Source organism: Schistocerca piceifrons, chromosome 2 (assembly GCF_021461385.2).
Source record: "Schistocerca piceifrons isolate TAMUIC-IGC-003096 chromosome 2, iqSchPice1.1, whole genome shotgun sequence".
In the NCBI taxonomy this organism is placed as follows: domain Eukaryota; kingdom Metazoa; phylum Arthropoda; class Insecta; order Orthoptera; family Acrididae; genus Schistocerca; species Schistocerca piceifrons.
The window spans coordinates 651,299,247-651,322,777 of NC_060139.1; the positions used below are offsets into that span (position 1 = coordinate 651,299,247).

At 39.4% G+C, this 23,531-nt stretch overlaps 1 protein-coding gene and 1 non-coding gene across 2 annotated transcripts in view; both read left to right on the forward strand.

Moving 5' to 3' along the window:
- Positions 1-23,531, forward strand: part of LOC124775698 (gustatory receptor 5a for trehalose-like) — a 93,880-nt gene that overhangs the window by 33,844 nt on the left and 36,505 nt on the right. The window contains exon 2 of the mRNA XM_047250526.1: positions 15,101-15,295. Within this exon, the coding sequence (XP_047106482.1) occupies positions 15,101-15,295 (195 nt within the window). The remainder of the gene's footprint in view (positions 1-15,100; positions 15,296-23,531) is intronic.
- Positions 14,116-14,218, forward strand: LOC124778183. The gene has a single exon (XR_007015887.1). It is a non-coding gene; the product is annotated as a U6atac minor spliceosomal RNA (small nuclear RNA).

Here is a 23,531-nt window from a genome sequence, read left to right on the forward strand (position 1 = left end):
TTTATCTCCTTTCTTTCTCAAACCTTTTCAACAAGATATACATCAGGATAATTAGTTTTTTTGTAAAACTTGATCATAAAAATTTCCTTTCACTCCTTCTCCATTTAAATCTCTTAATTAATGTGTGATAGGATAAGAATGAATATGACTTTCAGTTTCAAAAATTTCTGTTGACCAATTATCCTTCTAGTTTGTTGATTCTCACTTTATCACACACATTACATTTTTCCTCCACTGAAGCAGACTTAAGTCTGTAACTCGGCTTATCATTAGATATAGCAGCAGCTGGCTTATATGTTTTTCATTAACTTCCATTGGTTAAATTTTTATTATTGACAGTTTTGTGTTGTTGCATTCATCAGTTAGTTTCGAAATCGTATTTACCCACTTACAATTTCCTTCAAAAGCAAATATCTTCCACTTTTTTCCCCTGCAGTGTTCTGTAAAATCGTTCTAGTACAGATGATTTTAATTCTGTAAAAGATGGTTAATCTTATGTTTCTTCATAAGTTCTTGAAAATCTTTGTTGTAAAATTCTATCGAAATCGTATTTACCCACTTACAATTTCCTTGAATAGCAAATATCTTCCACTTTTTTGCCCTGCAGTGTTCTGGAAAATCGTTCTAATACAGATGGTTTTAATTCTGTAAGAGACGAGTAATGGTTATTCTTGTGTTTCTTCGTAAGTTCTTGAAAATCTTTGTTGTAAAATTCTATACCATTATCTGTTTGTATACTTTCCTGGAGTTCATACTTTGAATATTTTTTCCAAAGTATCAGCTACATATTTATTAGTTTTATCTTTAACTGATATAGCCCAATCAAATTTCGGAACACATTGATAACAGTCAACAGATATTCTTTTCAAGTTGCCAGATTCCATTTCTACTACATCAGTTTGCCATAAATCGCCTACTGAATGAAACTACATTTCTTTTTGAAAAATTTTTCTCGTTGTTTTTTGTAATTCATTTGTTATTTCTGCATGCATAGTCAACCCATCACCTACAAAAAGTTTTTAACAAATTTAATCTTTTTAGTTTTGTATACTGTGCAAAGAACTTCAATAATCTCTCTTCTATTTTTAGGTGTTACTTTGTGAGGATTATGCATTTCTGCAAAATTTCTTCATTTCAAACACCAAATGTGAATATATGTGTGTACAGATTAAAAATCATTAGTTACTGTTTGCTGTATTGTCATAATTTGGTTCTAAAATTAGTTCACCAAACATTAGTAACTCACCTGAAGTAAGTACTGTGTAGCAGACTGCTTTAGAGGTATAAATATTTTGTCTTTCATTTTCATTTCGAGTAATAGATTATTTGAATGAGTTAGATATAAAATTTGAAGTTCGCCAACATTAATTTTTTTATCTCTCTTTTAAAATCAGTAGATGAGGGATCACCATCTAAATTAGCTCAAAATAAAGTAACTCCCTTGATTTTTACATAGTAATCAAATATGAAATTTTAATATTTCATCACTGGAAACAAAATGAAAGTTCAGTTTATATTAGTTGCACATCCTTTGTTGCAGATAACTTAAATGGCTTAGGTCTGGTGTTAAATCTGCCCTTGAGAAACAATCTGTGAAAGCTTTTTCATTCTCCTATTTTGTAAAGTAATTTGTCTTAATATGTGTATAGGTGTTCACTTGTGTTAGAACACTTGTGTATTCAGATTTTGCAACATATTCTTTTTCTAAGTGTTGTTTGGTAACTGCATCATAACCTCTTACTGGATCTTTTAAATGTACTAACCTTCTGCCTTTGGAATTAATATATCCTTTAGATACTTAAGAGATGTTATATAGTTATTTACCAAATTATTTAATTAAATTTTCTATTTTTGGATCAATTCTTGTATCTAACTCATTCAAGTTTAGTTTTCCATTACTGAAGCTACATATAAGCTGCATCTTATTTCCAAAAATATCCATTCATTAAATTCAAAATATCATTAAAACAAATAAACACAAATAACTTCATTATAATGTTAATTCGTTTTTTTTGTAGAACACCTCACTCTCACAATGATATTTAACCAATTCTTCAGGAATATTTCCTGCAACTCAAGCAAAAGGAATGTTTAATTTTTTGCTCTATAATAACAAATCTAGTGAGTTCCAACATTATCATAAACATCTACATTTACTATTCCAAATTCGTATACTGTAGGATGATTTGGCTATTCATAAATCATATACACACAACAAAACTGTTTAGTTTCTAATTGTTTGACAAGTTTTGCTGTATCAAAGTTACTTAATGTATTAGGGAATGCTTCAACTATTTTTTTAATTTTTTTTATTCCAGCTGCAGTTTTCTTCTCCAATACTAAATTGTGTCTCTTCTGTTCTTCCTATTCTGCATCACCTTTCTTCACACTTATGACTACATTTGCAGTAGCTTCAGCTCTACCGGTTAGTGATGTGTCAATAGCTAAATATGGTAATGCCACAAATAACAAAGGAAGAAATTCCCCTTCAGGTATTGTTAATTGAGAGTCTTCTTTCGTTTTTGGTAGATATTAAGTAATCTCTATCACAACAGGTATATCTGAAGTTATGAGTAAATTTCCACCAGTTTTTTATCCTTTTTCCTGTTTCAGGACATCACTTAAAAATTATGAGTACTATGTAACTGTTCATTATTGCGTTTAGTTTTAATTAATTTGGGCTTGGTTTTGACATTAGGTAGTTATTTGTAATTGATGCTGAAGTTAATCATTTATAGAAATAAATTTTTTTATGAAAACGAATATTTTTATAGTCTCCATTCATTTTCGTCAAGTTGAAACCCCATACCTAATTTTCTCTTCCTGTACATTATTCCTTGAACTGGTGTAGCTGCTGATTTTTCTCCTAATCAAGCATGAGAGGCATGCATTCCTTTTTTGCAGCTAACTGAAATTCTTTATCGGGTTTGTGTTTTTTAAATTTTTATTGTCCCTAATGACAATATCAAATTTTTTGCAATTTTCGTCTAGTGGATATATTCCTTCATCTCCTCTAGCTGATCTTTCATCTAGTTTGGTTCCCACATCACAAAATCTATAGCCAATGGATGCATTTCGCATGGAAGTTTGTTAATCAAAGTTTTTACTAGCCCCTTACTGTATTTATCACTTTTCCAAGAAGTGTGATGAAGATGGCTGAGAAATCTAATCAGATATCGAATCCACTTTTTATTGCTGATTGAAAAATCATTTCATTTATTGTCATTTCTGTGTTATGCCACTTTTTCATTATGAAAATTTTTATTTCCAGCTATTTCTTTTATATGGATTATTGCTAATCTATCGAGCAATTCACTCACATCTTTCATCCAAACATATTCAACTGATGGGCCTTCATTAAATGTTCACCCACTTTCCATTGGAATCTATATGACTCGAATGTAGGAAATAGACATTAACAATATCTTTTATAAAACCTCTTTATTTTTCACCTCTACTTGTTTTTATGTTGTTTGAATTACTATTAGAACATAATGGTCCTGAATCGTATAGTATATCCATAAAATTAGATAATTCACCTGAATCGAAATTTGCACCCTTATCATCCATATTAATCTATTTTTTAGTTAAGAGATTCATTAGTCCATCTATACCTTCTTTTTCTTTTCCACCAATTGTCAATTTATCTCCACTGAATTCAGCCAGTAAATGGTGAACAAACTTAAATATGCCAACAGATCTTTGTCTAAGACTTTATCTTCACTATTGTTAATATATTTTCACATTCTTTAACTTATATTTGGTTCTTAGCAACACCCTGAGCTTCATCTTTTTACTTTATTCTAGTTTTAGTCTCTCTTCACATTTATTCAATGGCCATGTATTTCTGAATCACTTAATTTATATTCATACTTAGCAGAATGATCATCAGACCATCCATACTTTGGACTTTCATATCCCAGTAAACACCCATGAGAATAATAGGAACCATCTTTTTTTCAACCTCTCTATTTCCTTCAGTAGCTTTTAGAACATTATCACCTAATCACTCCATTCTTTCTTGTACTTTTTCTGTTACATTAATAACAGGTTGATATTTTTTATATAGTATGTTCTTGGTAATTGTTTCCTAAACTAATATCTTTATTTCAATTCTTCAGCTTTCTTCTATGTCATTTAGCTTTTTAACTACCTCTGGATTATATTTCGAAAAGGTTTGATACAGATAAAACATTTATAAAATATTTTTAATGTTTAATGGATTTATTATATTGATAAAAAATTTTAATTTTCTCCTGAATTTTCCATCCATAGGTTCCCTAGTCATACCTGATGTGCAAAATCCTGACTTATCCATATTTCAACATTTCCTATAATATTCCTTATTTTAACAAAACTTACATTACCACCAATAAACTCAAGGTAAATATGATTATAAATTTGTGCCATGCCCTCTAAAAATATTTAAAAAAATCAGATCATCTTTGATCAATTGTTTAGATATTTTAGAATATGCCTGGGCTAAGTAAAAATAATCTATTCCTTTATGTCTATCTCTAACAAAATATTCTTTAGCTATATCCTGATTTTCAAGAATTAAATCATCAAATACTACAACTGAATCACCTTGGCAGTGATTACTCTCAATAAAAGTAGTACTTGTCTTATTATATTTATCTTCAGTTTTTTAAACCTTTTAATAAATTCTTGATATTTTGGTCGGTCTAAACTTTTAGAGTAGGCATACAAGTGATTGATTTAGTGCTAATTCATCCAGGAGCTGAAATATAATTATCAATCATTAACATCTTTTTCCCACATCCACTTGACCCTATTGTAGCACATCAAATAGAATTTCGTAAACGCTTACTGTGTTTCTTTTTCGATTTCTGGTTTCCAATCTGTACTTAAATATATAACTTTTATTAGTATTAAATGAGCCATCTTTTTCAATTGAGAGGAAAAGGAACTGTTCTCAAAAAAAAATTGACTTTACCTATACAAGAAAGTTATAACAATGTTGCACTAGTTAGATTTCATACATTTCTAACTCCAAATACCACATAGAAAAATAATAGACGGTATTGTGATGGAGAAATAATAAAAATTCCTGTTGTTCCACATATTTTGAAAAATTGGGAAAATTTATTCATTGAAAATGCCTAATGTTCACATTAAAGCAAACGACATTTTAAATAGAATTGTTATTGAGAGTGATTTAAGTTGATATGGATAAAAAGACAATGTAAACCAAATTTTTGAAGCTAATGCAAAAACTGTCAGCAATGACGTTCCTAAAATTATCCAACTTAAATTAATCATTATAAATTTTAATCTAGCTGATGGGGTTTTTGTGAAGCATACTGGTCATTTTCATCAAAAATTAAATATTATTGCTTCATTGAAGGCAAATGCTGAATTTAGTGTACCACTAACACATGAGCTGCGTTACCTGATGGATATTCCAATTTTTGAAGTTATATAGGATTTAGAAATAACTGTAACTAATGAAAACAATAATTTAATCAACTTCAGTGGTACTACTGTAATAGCTATGTTGGAAATGGCTTAATAAATTTTATCCTTATTAAATAATTAACAAAATCGAAAGGTATCAGTTTTACTCATTCCATGTGAATGAAAAAAATGAATATAACCTTAATGTTCCTAATAAGGATACTGAAATTAACATAAATATAGGAGATAGATTGCATCATCTTAATAGTGCTCAGTTGTGTGTGAGCTTAAGTATTATTGGAACTGATAGTTCAAATTATCCAACACATGAAGGAAAAGCTTATAAAAATTCAGTTCACTGTTATGCAGCAATTATGTGGGAATGTGATCCTTCTGTAATTGTTACTTGGAGTTCCAGTGCTGGAGATGCTCTTCTTATATAGCCCAATTACAGTGATGCTGGAATTGAAATAAAAGGCACTCTTCCAAAAGGAGATAATATTGTTCTAGAATATATGGAAATTAATTTCCCTTTTGTTAAATATGAGCCATATTACAAAGTACAGCAATGAGGAAATATACCGAAAAATCCAAAAATTATTATATTTTATGAACTGCAATCTGTACTGACTCGAGTGGGAAGAAGAATCTGAGATGCACTGTTTTGTAACGGTTGTGTTTAAAATTAATCACAAAAATAACCAACTGATCAATTCCACATTATTTGATGTTAAGTTATGCAAACTATACCTGAAAAGTGGATGGAATGAAATTTTCCCACAGGAGATGTGGAACTTAGATCCACCAAATAATTTTCTCAAAAGTTGTGATGCATTTCCTGATTTTAATGGAGTTACACGGTTGAAGGTTTATGTTAACATCAGTCCATATAATTTCATAACAAACTATCCTATCTATGTGATAAACATATCTCACAGAAAGAATATTGTGACCTCCCAGAAAACAGCAATGAAATTTGTTGCAACTTTTGATGAAAAAATTCCTGCAGACAATTCAGCCTATGTAATTATGTATGTACAAGAAAAATCTCACATTTGATGCACAACACAGGATACTAACTGAGAATTTTGAAACTGAAAAATTGAGTACCTGACCTATTAAATGGTATCCGATTTTATTTACTTTATTTTTCTGAATAGCTCTTCTTATGTAGATTATGTTAGCATTTTGAATTTTTAAAATCAATTTGTATATGGTTGAGAAAGGATTTTCAACTGTCTCAACGAGTTATGCAACCCAGCTTACTTCCATGTACTAGTGGAGACAGATTTTCAAGGTCTCTAGCCCTGTCCAAATATGCAATCGGAATTCAGTTATCTATAAAAACAAAAAGTTGCAACAAAAATAAATTTCATGCACCTAAATGTAGTCAACTCAAATTACATGTGGAATTTTGACTAAACTGTAGTATGAAAATCTGTCAACAGACAACCCCAGGGCAAGCTCCAATTAAATAAATATGGGAACATTCTTTAGTTTAAGCAGAAATTATTCTTTTTAACATTAATTTTATTATTGTAACTGACATTACATATTCATTACATTTTGTCTCTACAAATACGATATCTGTGGTAGTGGGATGTTTCTGCAGCGTCTGGCTCACTTTTCCCAAATTGTTGAAAAATAATATAAGTGCTTCAAAATACAGAAATATCTTGATGTTCATATATTAATTTTATTTTTTTCTTACATTCCCCTATTACTAAGAAAATCGAGTTTAAGGAAAAAAAGAAAAAGAGTCCTCTTACTATAAAAATAAATTTTATTTACCTAAAATTGTTCTAACTTCCTTTAGCAGTCATGAGATTTTTAAAAAATAATGATTTTTCATGTTGTTTGAGTGAAAGCTTGAAAACATTTTTACTAGATTTATCATGTAAGTTTAATTTTCTGGTATCTCAATGCACATTCTTTACACACTCATAAATCGGACATTAGGTGGCTTTAGTACCCTACTACTGCAAGACAGTAATATAGAATTAATCAACCATCTTTTATCTTAGTTAACATGGACCTATATGTTTTCATAGAAAGATGCTAAGTCTTTGTATTGTACTGAGCACAGTGACGTAAAGGGGCTCTGAATCTCTTATGGTTTTTCTAAGTTGTTGGTAGTTATGACTTTAACTGGACAAATGTTTCTAAAGTAATTTCTGAACTTTATAAATACTTTCACTGTAAAGTTTGCTAAGCTACTGGCTCAGTATAAATCGGTAGACTCAGAAACTGTTCCAGCTACTGACTGGGTTTAGGACTATCACTTCTAGCAAGACATATTGATAAGACACCCATAAATGTCAATATATGAATAAAAGAACTATACAAACCTATAAAGCAAATAAGATTTGTGTAGGTCTTTGAACTGTTATGGCATGTACTTGGTTTTTGAAACCACAGTTTTATGCTGTTACTTTTAGTAATAAGCAATGCTTTTAATAAGAGTTGAAAATAATTGTTGTAATCGGACCTTTAAGAAACATTTATTGTTTTGTAGAATTTTAACTATTCACTTTTCTCAACACATTGAGAATATCATAGAACATACTACTCAAATAGTTTAAAAATTGTATGTAAATATATTAATGGAAGTTAATAAGTATTTGTGGAGCATTTCAGCACTAGGAAGTAGAACCTTCCAGGTACGTAAGTGGGGATAAATTGGAGTTCTTGACACAAAATTTAAACTAGAACAATTAATAAAATTATTGGTCTAGACTAAAATGGATACTACTTAACTTAACTTGTACTGAAGGTAGTGACCTTGGTGATCTTCTGTGGCAAAAGTACATAGTTGTCATACAGGATCAAGGCTCTTGATGTAAAATACTCCGTAAGTTATCTTCTTGACGCTGGAATTTCACGATTCAGAGCACAGCTACAAATGTTATGATGTAATTTCCAATATAAATACACATCTGAGGCATAATTAATTCACTGTTGCTGCAATTATTGCTCCAGTAAGTATTTGGAATGACAGTAGTTTGGATGCTAGCCACCGAATAAACCTGTCACAAAGACCTCTTATGCTACTTCACACTAAACTAACTGTTATACTCCCACCAAAGCATTTCGTTGTGGAGGGACTTCCTGCTTGGTTTTACATTTCATGCAATCCTACATTCCCGGTGCATGAACCAATCATATATATAATACTATAAAACATTTGCATATGAGAGAATATAGTTCAAAAAATACATTCACAAATTGATTTTGTTAACACAATTTAACAGAAGTAAGGACATTTATTACCACATATGTTAAGTTAAAGAACGTCAAACATAGATATTACAGAATTCATAACAAACATAGCATTTGCATAAAAGAGATACAGTCGGTATTATACATAAGTGTGGTAAACTCTAATTCCCTTTCCAACTTTTTCCTTGGCTTTCTTCAACTTTTTCCTTGGCTTTCTTCACAGTTTGCTCAGTGTACAGACCGAATAGCGTTCGGGATAGACTACAACCCTGCCTCAATCCCCTCTAACTATTGCCTACCTTTGTTGCTCTATGTCGTATATTTCTTTGTGGTGTATTTCTTTTACGAAATGTGTGAACCTAATAACTGTAATAAGACTCAAAACACAAAGGAGTTAGAGACGATATCTGTCAGTGGACATTGATTTAAATCACTGGAAAAAGTTGAAAATTTAAGCTGAAGTGGATCCGAATGCCAGGTCTCATGCTTACTTGGCAGATGCGATTATCACTGCACCATCCAAACACAGGGTCATCGCAGCTGCATGCCTCCCGTCGGACCCAAATTCTCAACTTTACGACACACTACCGATGTAGTGCTGCTTTCCCATTATCCTTAACGCTCTCGACACCACATATATGTGTAATAAGAGTATTAAGATCCTGCAAAGCAAAATCTATGCTGCACGCTAATGGGAATGCATTAATGTGGACTACACACAAGTAACTTGACCCATATGTGCAAAGACGGGGCTGTAGTGAAGGGGCAAGGACGGTCGCTCAATTTGGGAGATGCAGTACGACAGATGAAGCCTATACACAGCCGCATTCCCATGTTATTGGTATGCTACAGCTAGCGAGTCTACTAACGATAGTTCTGACGCATAGTAAGTACAACGAACAATTCGACAAATGTAGACATTCGAAGTCAATAATTTCTCCCAAGAGTACAGAAAAAGATTTAATTGTATAAACAAAGGGTCAACCAAGGCAGAAAACCCACTATGTACCAGTTAGTTGTAGTTAAACGTTCTCTATTTAACACGTTATAACACTGAAACTAATTACAGTAAGAATACCAAATCTGGTAGCATTAGTGTACAGAGTATGGAGCGCATAATTTCCATGTGTCACAGCGCCACAGTCCAGTTCCAACAACGGCCACCAGGTGCAATGATCAGTCATTGTGATTCATAGTCTCACACACATGACCAGTCGCAGTGCATTTGTTGATCTGTCAACGTGAGCTTGGACGAAAGGAGCAGAGCATTATTGGTGAAGTTCTATTGTCAAAACAACAGTAATGCTGCAGCTGCACTTCGAAAATATCGCCGGCTGAAAGAATTACCGGAGGCTCCTCTTCCTCCACCTGCTGTGCGGAGCATGATGAAGAAGTTGGAATCAATTGGACAACTGGGCGTCGCTCCGGTAAGAGGCCGACGACCATTTGCACCACAGGTGGTTGATGACATCACTGTTGCTATGGCGGACAATGCTGCTCACAATTCCCGATCGTCAGGCAGTGTTCGTGCTGTGTCACTACAGTTGAACTTCCCCTGGTCTGCCGTAAGGAAGGTGCTTCGAACCATTCTCAAATGATATCCATACAATTTCCACATCGTACAGCAGCTTGCACTACAAGACGCACAACGACGCGTTGACTTCGCTGTCCACTTTCTCATAAGAATTGTAGCTGATGGGGGCTGGCCCTGGACCATACTATGGACAGATGAAGCTCATTTTGTTTCTGGTGGGTAAGATGAACACACAGAATTGCCAAGCTTGGGGATCATCACCTCCAGTCACTGTGCATGAAGTTCCTCTGTGTGATGAACGTGTCACTGTAGGGCATGCTTCACTACGTTCATCATTGGCCCATTCTTTTTTTGAATAGGTTGGCGCTCAAGGGTCGAAGAAGTGCAGTGTGACTGGCTAGCATTACTTCGATATGCATCGCCAGCACGTCGTACCCGCGCCAGAGGAGAGGCCCATTGAACTCAACAGTTCTCATGCAAAATGTGGCCCCACCGCACATCCCTTGTGAAGTTCGTCTGCTTCTCCGACACACATTTGGAAATCATCGAATTATCAGCCGATCGTTTCCAAATGCTTAGCTGGCACTATCACCTGATCTCACTTCCTGTGATTTCTGGTTGTGGGGCTACCCGAAGGACAGGGTTTACTAGGGAAACATTCACACTTATGCTGATCTGAAACTCAGCTTATCAAGCGAGGTAGCCAGCATACCTACGGGCACGCTTCGTTCTCCTGTACAAAATGCAGTTTTGCACTTTCAGTCTCTTCAGGACATTGATGGGCTCCATATTAGGCCCCTTTTATAGCAGTAATGGTATCTGTATGTAATGGTATGATGTACCGTAGCAGCACATTAAAAGTGTTTCAGTTGAATTGATTCTGCATTACTTCTCTTCTCCATGTCCTTGACATTAATGCTGCCAGGTTTAGTACTCGTACGGTAATTAGCTTCCGTGTTATAACATGAAATTTTCTTATTCTTCTACATTTTTCCTCTCGACCAAATTTCTTAATAATATTATTACTTCCTTCTTTGTCTCTTTTGACATAAATTGAATGGCACTGTATGTAATTACGTGCCCCTGATAAGGAAGAACTTTCGTTGCACCTATGGTGCATGATGACTGTGGTGCATGATGAATGTAGTGACACTGTGTATAGTAAATACAGGGTGTTTCAAAAATGACCGGTATATTTGAAACGGCAATAAAAACTAAACGAGCAGCGATAGAAATACACCGTTTGTTGCAATATGCTTGGGACAACAGTACATTTTCAGGCAGACAAACTTTAGAAATTACAGTAGTTACAATTTTCAACAACAGATGGCGCTGCGGTCTGGGAAACTCTATAGTACGATATTTTCCACATATCCACCATGCGTAGCAATAATATGGCGTAGTCTCTGAATGAAATTACCCGAAACCTTTGACAACGTGTCTGGCGGAATGGCTTCACATGCAGATGAGATGTACTGCTTCAGCTGTTCAATTGTTTCTGGATTCTGACGGTACACCTGGTCTTTCAAGTGTCCCCACAGAAAGAAGTCACAGGGGTTCATGTCTGGCGAATAGGGAGGCCAATCCACGCCGCCTCCTGTATGTTTCGGATAGCCCAAAGCAATCACACGATCATCGAAATATTCATTCAGGAAATTAAAGACGTCGGCCGTGCGATGTGGCCGGGCACCATCTTGCATAAACCACGAGGTGTTCGCAGTGTAGTCTAAGGCAGTTTGTACCGCCACAAATTCACGAAGAATGTCCAGATAGCGTAATGAAGTAATCGTTTCGGATCTGAAAAATGGGCCAATGATTCCTTTGGAAGAAATGGCGGCCCAGACCAGTACTTTTTGAGGATGCAGGGACGATGGGACTGCAACATGGGGCTTTTCGGTTCCCCATATGCGCCAGTTCTGTTTATTGACGAAGCCGTCCAGGTAAAAATAAGCTTCGTCAGTAAACCAAATGCTGCCCACATGCATATCGCCGTCATCAATCCTGTGCACTATATCGTTAGCGAATGTCTCTCGTGCAGCAATGGTAGCGGCGCTGAGGGGTTGCCGTGTTTGAATTTTGTATGGATAGAGGTGTAAACTCCTTTATTGTATCGCTTTTCGGTCCTTGGTTACATTAAACCTCCGTTGAAAACTTCGTCTTGTTGCAACAACACTGTGTTCTAGGCGGTGGAATTCCAACACCAGAAAAATCCTCTGTTCTAAGGAATAAACCATGTTGTCTACAGCACACTTGCACGTTGTAAACAGCACACGCTTACAGCAGAAAGACGACGTAATTTCGAAAGTTTTTCCGCCTGAAAATATACTGTTGTCCCAAGCATATTGCAACAAACGGTGTATTTCTATCGCTGCTCGTTTAGTTTTTATTGCCGTTTCAAATATACCGGTCATTTTTGAAACACCCTGTAAATAACTACAAGAATGTGTGATCGGAGGCTTTCCCGGCGTATGTGTTGTTTCCCGGGCTCTCGGGTGTCCAGCCGGATGCGATCGTTGAAGTCCCACGATATTTCGGCGAATAACATTTCCGCCATCATCAGGTAGTTCTGATGGAATGGTCTGTCTCCTCATTGTCGGTGTTATTTACGCCCGTGAGTCGGGCTTTGATTCCCTGCACCGACGCTCTGATTGCGGCCGTCGACAATCCGTTTACGATCGCCGACACAGGTCCGCGCCGTCTCGGGCGTCGCGCCGGGTGCTGGAAGATGCAAAATCCCGTGGAGTTCGCCGGCGGCTGTCTTGGGCGTATCTTGTCTTCGCTTGAGGCGTGACTCTTTGATGGAGCTAAGTAAGGGTTTCCAGGCCTTGCTCAGCTGAAAACCTGTATCTCGGTTTATGAGATTGTCCGTTGAATTTCAATGGCCGCCTTGAAGATGCTGTCCCAGTAGAGGCTTGTAGGGGCCAGAGTCTTGGTCTCTTCGTATTTCGCGTTGTGTCCAGTTCCCAAGCAGTGTTCTGCCAGTGCCGATTTGTTGGGCTGCCGTAGGCGCGTGTGGTGTTGGTGGTCTTCGACTGTTCGGATCATTTGACCAATGCAGGATCTGCCGCAACCAAATGGAATATTATATACGCCCGCTTTATTGAGGCCAAATTCGTCTTTCACCATCCGCAGTAAGGCGCATATCTTGCACGGTGGTCAGTACACCGTGTCAATTTTGTGTTGTTTTAGCAGTTTCCCAATTTTTGACGTCACATTGCCTACATACGGTAGAATGCGAACACAAGATCTTTCCATGACGGCTGCCGGGGACACTCCACGGGATTTTGCATCTTCCACCACCCGGCTCGATGCAGGTGACGGCGCAGACCTGGGTTGGCTCCCGCAAACGGATTGTCGGCGGCAGCAATCGGACAGTCGGCGCAGGGAATCGAAGCTCTACCGACGGACATAAATAACACCGACAATGTGCATCATCACCTGATGATGGCGGAAAGGTTATTCGTCGAAGCATGGTGGGACTTCAACGATCGCATCCGGTTGGACACTCGAGAGCCCTGGAAACAACTGCAAGAACGTTCGAAGTGCACAGGTCGGCAGGTGACAGTCAACTGAGAGGGCTGCCCCCCTGGAACAACAAAATGGAGTCGCCCTGCGCCCAGCGTGAGCTCTGCTCAGAAGGGAACTGCGCAACTGCTGCTGTCACAGCCACACTTAACTTGTGTGTAATGGTAAACTGTCAACAATCCCCGGCCCTCCTCCCATGCTCACAAGGGAACCTCCCCATCGCACCCCCCTCAGATTTAGTTATAAGTTGGCACAGTGGATAGGCCTTGAAAAACTGAACACAGATCAATCGAGAAATCAGGAAGAAATTGTATGCAACTATGAAAAAAATGAGCAAAATATACAAACTGACTAGTCCATGCGCAAGATAGGCAACATCAAGGATAGTGTGAGCTCAGGAACGCCGTGGTCCCATGGTAGTGTTGTATGAAAGGAGAGACGGTTAGCACTCCCCTAGACAAGGATGGAACACATATAAGGTTGAGGCACCGCTGAGTTATCAGCGCTTGTCCCAAAAATTCCCTCTGTAATTAAAAAAAAACTGAGTGACTGGATTAATAATGAACTTCAACAGCCGTCAGGGAACATCCGCAACGAACAATTACAACGAACTATAACGAACAAAAAAAAAAAAAAAAATTGGTTAGCGTGAGCAGCTGCGGAACGAGAGGTCCTTGGTGCAAGTCTTCCCTCGAGTGAAAAGGTTAATTTTTTATTTTCAGACAATTATTATCTCTCCGTCCGTCCGTCCAACGCGAGGTAACTGCGCCGTAGTATGGGGACGCTACACCTAAACAAACATCGAAACACACGACGTCAGTCGACTACAGCGCACGGAAGAGAGAGTATTCCTGCTAATGAGGCTCCCTGGCTGGCAGTTGACTGTTCGATACTTTGGACGAGGGTGCATTAAATACGTGAGATGTATTCCGTGGGCAATATGAATCCAGCAAAACACAGACACTAAACTTATTACAGTTGAACAGAGACGTCAGTGAACGAACGGACAAATCATAACTGTGAAAATAAAGAAAGTAAACTTTTCACTCGAGGGAAGACTTGAACCAAGAACCTCTCGTTACGTAGTAGCTGCTTACGCTAACCACGGGACCACGGCGCTCCTGAGCTCACGCTATCCTTGATGTTGTTTATCTTGCGCATGGACTAGTCAGTTTGTATATTTTGCTTATTTTTTCATAGTTCCACACAACTTCTTCCTGTTTTCTCGATTGATCTGTGTTCAGTTTTTCAAGGCCTATCCACTGTGCCAACTTATAGCTAAATCTGAGGGTGGTGCGATGGGGAGGTTCCCTTGTCAGTTTATTCTGATGTAGGTATGTATACCTGCCCACATAGTGACACAAAACAACAGCGCTGAGTGGTGTGGCTGACGTGTCGTTGCAGACGGGCTGGACGAGGCGGCGTGGGGCATGGCGTTCTACGGGAACGCGCTGCTGTCGCAGCTGGTGTTCGCGCGGCTGTCGCGCCGCTGGCCGCAGCTGCTGAGCCGCTGGGCGCTGCTGGAGCGCGACGCGCTGCCGCCCCCGCTGGCCAGGAGGGTCGCCCTCACCGCCGCCGCCATCCTCTTCGGCGCCCTCTGTGAGTAGCCCCCCGCTCTCTCCTGCACTCGCTGCATTTCGCTGTCGAACACAAACGCTTTTCAGAAGGACGTCCACGAATATTCCATATTGGAGGAGCAGCCATAAAGTTGTAGTTTTCACATGAAAAATGTAAAACTACGTACGTAATAACACTGAGGTGTCAGAAGCCATTTGATACCTCCTAACATCGTGGTGGACTTCCTTTACATCGGCACAGTGCAGCAACTCCACGTGACATGCACTTAACAAGTCACTGGAAACCCTTCCAGAAATTATAAGCCATGTTGCCTCTATGGCCGTCCATAATTGCGAAGTTGCACCAGGGTAGGATTTTGTGCACGATCTGACCTCTCGATTGTGTCCCATAAATGCTGGATAGGATTCATGTCAGGAGATCTGTGTCATCACATCATTAGCTCGAATTGTCCAAAATATCCTTCAATCCAGTCACGAACACTTATGGCCCGCCGACATGGCACATTGTCGTTCATAAAAATTGCATGGCTGTTTGGGAACATTGACTACATGAATGGCTGTAAATGGTCTCCAGTTATTTGAAGATAACCATCTCCAGTCAATGATCAGTTCGACCAGAGGATCCACTCCATTCTGTGTAAACACAGCTGACACTATTATGGAGTGACTACTAGCTTGTGCAGTGCGTTGTTGACATCTTGGGTCCCTGGCTTCGTGCAATTTGCGCTACACACGAACCTTACCGTCAGCTCTTAACAACTGAAATCGCGACTCATCTGACCAGCCACGGTTTTCCAGTCGTCTATGGTCAGACTCATACAGTCAGAGCCCAGGATAGGCATTGCAAACGATGTAGCGCTGTTAGCAAAGGAACTCGGGTCAGTCTTCTGCTGCCATAGCCCCGTCGCACTGTCCTAACGGCTACATTCGTTGTACGTTCCCGTTGATTTCTGCCGTTATTTCACACAGTGTTGCTTGTGTGTTAGCACCAACAACTCCACACAAACGCCCCTGCTCTCAGTCGTTAAGTGAAGGCCATCAGCCACTGGTTTGTCCGTAGTGAGAGGCAATGCCTGAAATTCGGCACTCTCGGAATGTAGAAGTCCCTAACGATTTGCGAAATGGAATGTCCCATGCTTCTAGCTCCAACTACCATTCCACGTTCGAAGTCTGTTAAGTCCTGTCGTGTGGCCATAATCACCGACTGAAAGTTTTTGAAATGAATCACCCGACAGCAAATGACTACTCCGCCAATGCACTGTCCTTTTACACCTTACGTACGCCACACTACTGCCATTTGTGTTTGTGCATATCGCTATCCCATAACTTTTGTCACCTCAGTGTAGTTTCCTACTAGTTTGCAGGTACATATCTGTAGCCCTGCTATACATTAAAATCCTCGCGTCACAGCACTGTAGCTCGCAGCTGCACCACATAAAACAAAATGCCTGAGCCCCCTGATAAGGAGGAGTATTGCTTTCTATTTCATCCTCTGTTTGAAATGGAAGTGTCACAGCAGCAATCCACGGTGATCTGGTACAAGTGTACGGCGACAGTGCACCATCGTATAGTAGTTAGCTGGCGCAGACGCTCCTAGTGTCCAAACAAGTCTGACCAAGTGAAATGGCGCAGTGGTTAGCACACTGGTCTCGCATTCGAGAGGACGACTGTTCAAACCTGCACCTGGCCATCCAGATTTAGAACCTGTGCTGCGTCTCTAATGACCTCGATGTCGGCGAAACGTCAAACCCAATCTTCCTTTTTTTTCCAAACGAGTCTGGATGACGAAAAATAAAGCGACAGACCATCCCCATAAGAAGTATACACAGTGACCGCAACCGAAGTGTCTAGTGAAACAAGCATTCTGCCTCTTCTTTCATTGATTCATTCATTCCCTCCTCTGTGTCACCACAGCTAATATGTAACTGTTCCATTTGACTGGAAATGCAGGGAGGACACGGGCGGTTGCGCTGCCACACCTAAACTGACTGCCACAACTTTCGTATCCAGGTGATCTGAATGAAAGGAACTTGACCCAGTTAGCGGGAGGGATAAATATTGATAGGTCCTTGGAATCTCATGTCACCATTCTACGTAGTATCAGACTATGGGAATGCTTGGACGACGACCCTGCTTGCAGGTAGCCAATGCTTTGAATGGATACTAGGGGAAGCTGATAGCAGTCGCAACGGAAATAAAAATTTTAGAAACTGGCAGTAAGAAACACATTCTAAAATTAGCACAGAACAACTTACTCTTAACTGAGGGCAGTCTTCACTGACAGAGACACATTCACAGACTGGCATATAGAAATAGACTGAAGCACCAAAGAAACTGGTATAGGCATGCGTATTCAAATAGAGGTATGTAAACAGGCAGCATACGGCACTGCGGCCGGCAAAGCCTATATCAGACAACACGTGCTTGGCGCAGTTGCTAGACCGGTTACTGCTGCTAGAATGACAGGTTATCAAGATTTAAGTGAGGTAAATGTAAATGTTGTGTGACTAGGGCCTTCCGTCGGGTAGACCGTTCGCCGTGTGCAAGTCTTTCGATCTGACGCCACTTCGGCGACTTGCGCGTCGATGGGGAAGAAATGATGATGATTAGGACAACACAACACCCAGTCCCTGAGCGGAGAGAATCTGCGACCATCCGAATGTTTGAATTGTAGTCCGTTCTTATGGTTACTTACAAATTTATCTCATCCTGTGTCGTTGATCAATTTAAGTTAAACCACACTAGTCGTAATTTAGAGCTGGATTCCAATCAGGTCTCGTAGATCTATTCTGATTTCCCGTACGAAGCGTTCGGTTTCGAAGCCTCCGGGTCGCGCGAATCAGGTAGCGAAGCTGATATTGGTAGTTGACATTCTATAGGAGTGAGTCACGTTGTGTCTACAACGTAGTTGAAACTTTCTGGCAGGTTAAAACTGTGTGCCGGGCCGAGACTCGAACTCAGGACCTTTGCCTTTCACGGGCAAGAGCTTCTGCAAAGTTTGCAAGGTAGGAGACGAGGTACTGGCAGAAGTAAAGCTGTGAGGACGGGGCGTGAGTCGTGCTTGGGTAGCTCAGTTGGTAGAGCACTTGCCCGCGAAAGCCGAAGGTCCCCAGTTCGAGTCTCGGCCCGGCAGCCGGCCGCGGTGGTCTCGCGGTTAAGGCGCTCAGTCCGGAACCGCGCGACTGCTACGGTCGCAGGTTCGAATCCTGCCTCGGGCATGGATGTGTGTGATGTCCTTAGGTTAGTTAGGTTTAAGTAGTTCTAAGTTCTAGGGGACTGATGACCACAGATGTTAAGTCCCATAGTGCTCAGAGCCATTTTAACCATTACTGCCCGTATTTGAAACCAACCTGATTTGCATCCTCATAGGGTCGCCACTAGAACCGCACTTATCCGTCAAATGCTAAATATCTCAGGAAAATATCTTTTCCGTGTTGTAGATAGTACCTGAACTAGTCCACAAATTGCTTCATTACTTGTTTCGAAATAGATAGATGAATTAAATGACAGCACAACATAACAGTAACAACATAGATTGCTGTACCCAGTTTAATTGTTATTATTAGAATGGTTAGACACAAAGCATTGACAGCCTGAAGACGTCAAGTTTAATTTCAGTTCAAAAGTAAGCAGTGCAGTAATGAAGTGATTCACGAACAGTAAACATAGTGCACACATCTGATCTCGCTTCATTTTAAATGGAGTTTCAGTGTGCATGTGAAGCAAGTCGTGCAACAGAGAGGAGTAATGCGGGGGAAACATATTTTGTAACAAGTCTGTACCCTCACTGTGGATACTCAGCTTTCTTTTCTGAGAAAGAGCTACGGGTAGCACTTGTGATGCACCGCGAACTACTTCATCATTCATTCTAACACATGAATACACACACACAGACACTCTCGCCCACAGACACTCACGCCCTAACTCACACACACGCACACTCACACACATGCACACACACTCACATGCACACACACTCACATGCACACACACGCAGACACACACGCGCACACACACACACACACACACACACACACAAACACACACACACACACACACACACACACACACACACACACACACACACTAAATATCAATCATCTTTCATCATTTTGAAAATAAAAGTCTTCTAAGAAAAGTCTTTCATTCTACAGTTTAGTTAGGTACTAAAGTTGGTGACAACGTGGGAGAGTAGGGGCAACAGATGGCAGGGGGTCTAGGACTGGCGTACTTGCTAATGTTTGATTACACTCAGGGGTAATGGAGTAAGAAAGGTTGGGAACCACTGCTCTACAGAGTGTCGGTCACCAACTCTGTCTCCAATGGAGCACACATGGGATGTCATCGGAAGACAAGTCGAGCCTCATCCACAAACAGCATTAACCGTCCCTGTATTGAGCGAGCAAATGGAGCAGGCATGGAACTCCATCCTACAAACTGGTATCTGGCACCTGGAAACACACTACATTTGTATGCTTGCATTTAACATTCTGCCGGTTACGCCGGTTTTTAATGTACTATCAGTTCAAATTTGCAGGGGTTTACCTCGCGCTGACACTGACCTGTGTTCTTATATGGTTAATCACTTAATTGTGTTACCTAGACAAACGTATCGCCGAAATGTCATTACTCTACAGTAAGTATTGTTTTGTCTGGCAGTTTTTCGTCCATCACTGCAGACTGGCTGCTGAAAGTACGTAAATACACTAAAGAGCCAAAGAAACTGGTACGCCTGCCTAATACCGTGTAGGACCCCCGCAAGCAAGCAGAAGTGGCGCAACACGACGTGGCATGGACTCGACTAATGTCTGAAGTAGTGCTGGAGAGATATGATACCATCAATCCTGCAGGGCTGTCCATCAATCCGTAAGAGTACGAGGGGGTGGAAATCTCTTCTGAACAACAAGTTGAAAAGCATCCCAGATATGCTCAATAATGTTCGTGCAGGGGAGTTTAGTGGCGAGCGGAAGTGTTTAAACTTAGAAGAGTGTTCCTGGAGCCACTCTGTAGAAATTCTGGACGTGTGGGCTGTCGCATTGTCCTGCTGGAATTGCCCAAGTCCGTCAGAATGCACAATGAACGTGAATGGATGCAGGTGATGCGTACGTGTCACCCGTCAGAGTCGTATGTAGACGTATTAGGTGGGCCATTTCGTTCCATATGCACACGCCCCACACCATTACATAGCCTCCACCAGTTTGAACAGTCCCCTGCTGACATGGAAGGGCCATGGTTTCAAGAGGTTGTTTCCATAACTGTACACGTCCATCTGTCCGACCCGGCATCATGTTTCCAGTCATGAACAGTCCAATGTCGGTGTTAATGGCCCCAGACGAGGTGTAAAGCCTTGTGTCATGCAGTCATCATAGGTACACGAGTGGGTCTTCGGCTCCGAAAGCCTACATCTGTGATGTTTCGTTGAATTGTTCGCATGCTGAGACTTGTTGATGGCCCAACATTGAAATCTGCCTGTTTATGTATCTCCGTATTTGGATATGCATGCCTGTACCTGTTCTTTGGTGCTTCAGTGTATAACAAATGCATCACCATTAACCCTTTTTGCGTCACATTTAGAAAAAAATTGTGGAAAATGTTTTTATGATGAGTATTTACTGTATATGTTGAACATATGCCGTATCCATTGCAAAATTTCTTTTGAAGCTATTGGTTAATAAATAAAATAATGATTCCAAATGGCATCATTGTCACATAAATTCACCGTAAGTATTATTTAGGTGTAAAGTTGTCAGTATAAATACATAAACTAATTTCTTATTTATTTTATTAGTAAGCGTTAAGACACTTTATTGTTTTGTTAAGGAATAAGACAGCATGTTTGTTTGAACCTTCCATTTAATTTTAACACAAAACCAATTGATTTGTTACTGATTTATTTACAATGAAAATTTCTGAAACAGTTGTTTTGTTTGTTACAGCACAATGCAACATTGCACTTGGAGCATGTAACTCTTGAATATGCCTTTATACAAAGTCTGCATCTTGATTTTGATTCTAAATGCTCTGGCCAGTGTCCTATTTCGTCAAAGCGCACGTCAGCGACTGGGTGAATTGTCTTAGGCTTTCTTTTGGGAGCAGGTAGACTTGGAGAGTCTGTGGCTGGATGGTCGCTCTTTCTTGCAGGTGTACCAATTCCTTTCTTCAGTAAGTCACTTGCTATTTCTGCTCAAAACTTCAGCAGTGGTGTATATTTCTGATTTTTCTGAGCGCAATGTCGCCTGTAAGGCAGCCAAGCGTTCACACAAGCCATGTCTATGAAATGGAAAACAATTCTCAGGTAGTACATCTTGCTTTTTATGTTTATTGTGCATATTTGGACCAACATATCATGGACGTCCACTGCTCCCATGTCCATATTATATTCCTGCACAATATTGGGATGTGGAATGTCTATATACGATATTTTTTCTTACTCCAACGTTCCAGCACAATATTGGGATGTGGAATGTCTATATACGATATTTTTTCTTACTCCAACGTTCCACATTTTCAACAGGTTCCTTGCCTTTATAGGTAGAAATCAGGTGAAAAGCTTTATTGTCATACCATTTAAAAATTATAATTTTGTTTTTATCATCTACACGGTAACCACAGGTTCCTCTGCCTTCTTTTTTCACATCTGCATCATTTTTCAGACGGTATCCATACAATCTGTTTTTTCTTATGGTTCCCACAACATATATTCCTTCATTTATAAGCTTTACTGTTAGGTTGAGGGAAGTAAACCAATTGTCCATGAAGAATTTGAAATTGGCGTGCCTAGGCAAATTCTCAGTTAGCCAAATCACTATATTTCCACTCATTCGTAACTCAGGATTACTTGTAGTATTTGTTCCCATCCCAACATACACTTCAAAATCATAAATGTAGTAACTTACACCAGCTCAAGCAAATACTTTTATGCCCCATTTGTGTGGCTTTGATTTTATATACTGGTGCAGAGATGGATGTGATTTTAGAGGAATAATAAGTTCATCAATACTGTTGTATTCTTCAACTTTGGTTTTTAGAAAATTGTTCTTTAGTTGATCTAAAACTGACCTAGCCTTGAACAACTTGCCATGTTGAGGGTCATCCCAAGGTAACATATTTGCATTATCGCACCGGCCGCTGGTGGCCGAGCGGTTCTAGGTGCTTCAGTCTGGAACCGCGAGACCGCTACGGTCGCAGGTTCGAATCCTGCCCCGGGCATGGATGTGTGTGATGTCCTTAGATTAGTTAGGTTTAAGTAGTTCTAAATTATAGGGGACTGATGACCTCAGATGTTAAGTCCCATAGTGCTCAGAGCCATTTGAAGAATTTTGCATTATCGTTCACATGCAAATACCTCCTCAACTTGTAAAATCGACTGAGTGGCATTATGACAGCTATCTGATAATACCTTGTCTCATTTGCCCAATACATCTTGTAACTCGGCACATTCACAATACCACTTAGTAAATAAATGCGAATGAACTGTCTTATTTCATTGGCACTAGTGTTTATACTTTGTCGTAACACTTGAGTAGAGTATAGATTTGTCTGCGTAACTAAATTGTGAATTATACACTCATCAATAAAACTTTCAAAATATTGAAGCGGAGAATGTTCTTCACTTGGTGGATCCGAAAACTGCACAGCACACTGAAGATCCATAGCCTGCAGATCCACATATAGCTCAGGCAATTTTCATTTCCTGCTCCTAAAGTTTCAAGGCGGAGAAATAGGGGAATTTCATCATCAGTAAGAGAGTCTTCTAAACTGCCCAGTTCAGGTTCTGTCTGTAGAGGCAATACTTGCTGTACTGATGGATCATAGTCACTTTGATCATCCAAAACAATTTCGTCATCTGATATTTTAGAGTCATCGCCGCACAGAAGAAGATGAAGAATTTCATCATCCTGTAGAGCTTAATGTTTTCCACGCTTAACCTATAAAGAAACTGTGATGCAAGAATGAAAACTACGAAAGATTATATAAGAACAAACACAATTCACTCTTATGATACAAATTCATTTTTGCTTACTTCATACATACTAATGCATCAATGACTCCAAATGATGTCATTAGAAATTACGTAATAATTACTCAAAAATGTATGCATAGCTGTATTGTAAACTTACCGTATTTCTTTGGTTCAAATGGCTCTGAGCACTATGGGACTTAACATCTGTGATCATCAGTCCCCTAGAACGTAGAACGACTTAAACCTAACTAAACTAAGGACATCAGACACATCCATGCCCGAGGCAGGATTCGAA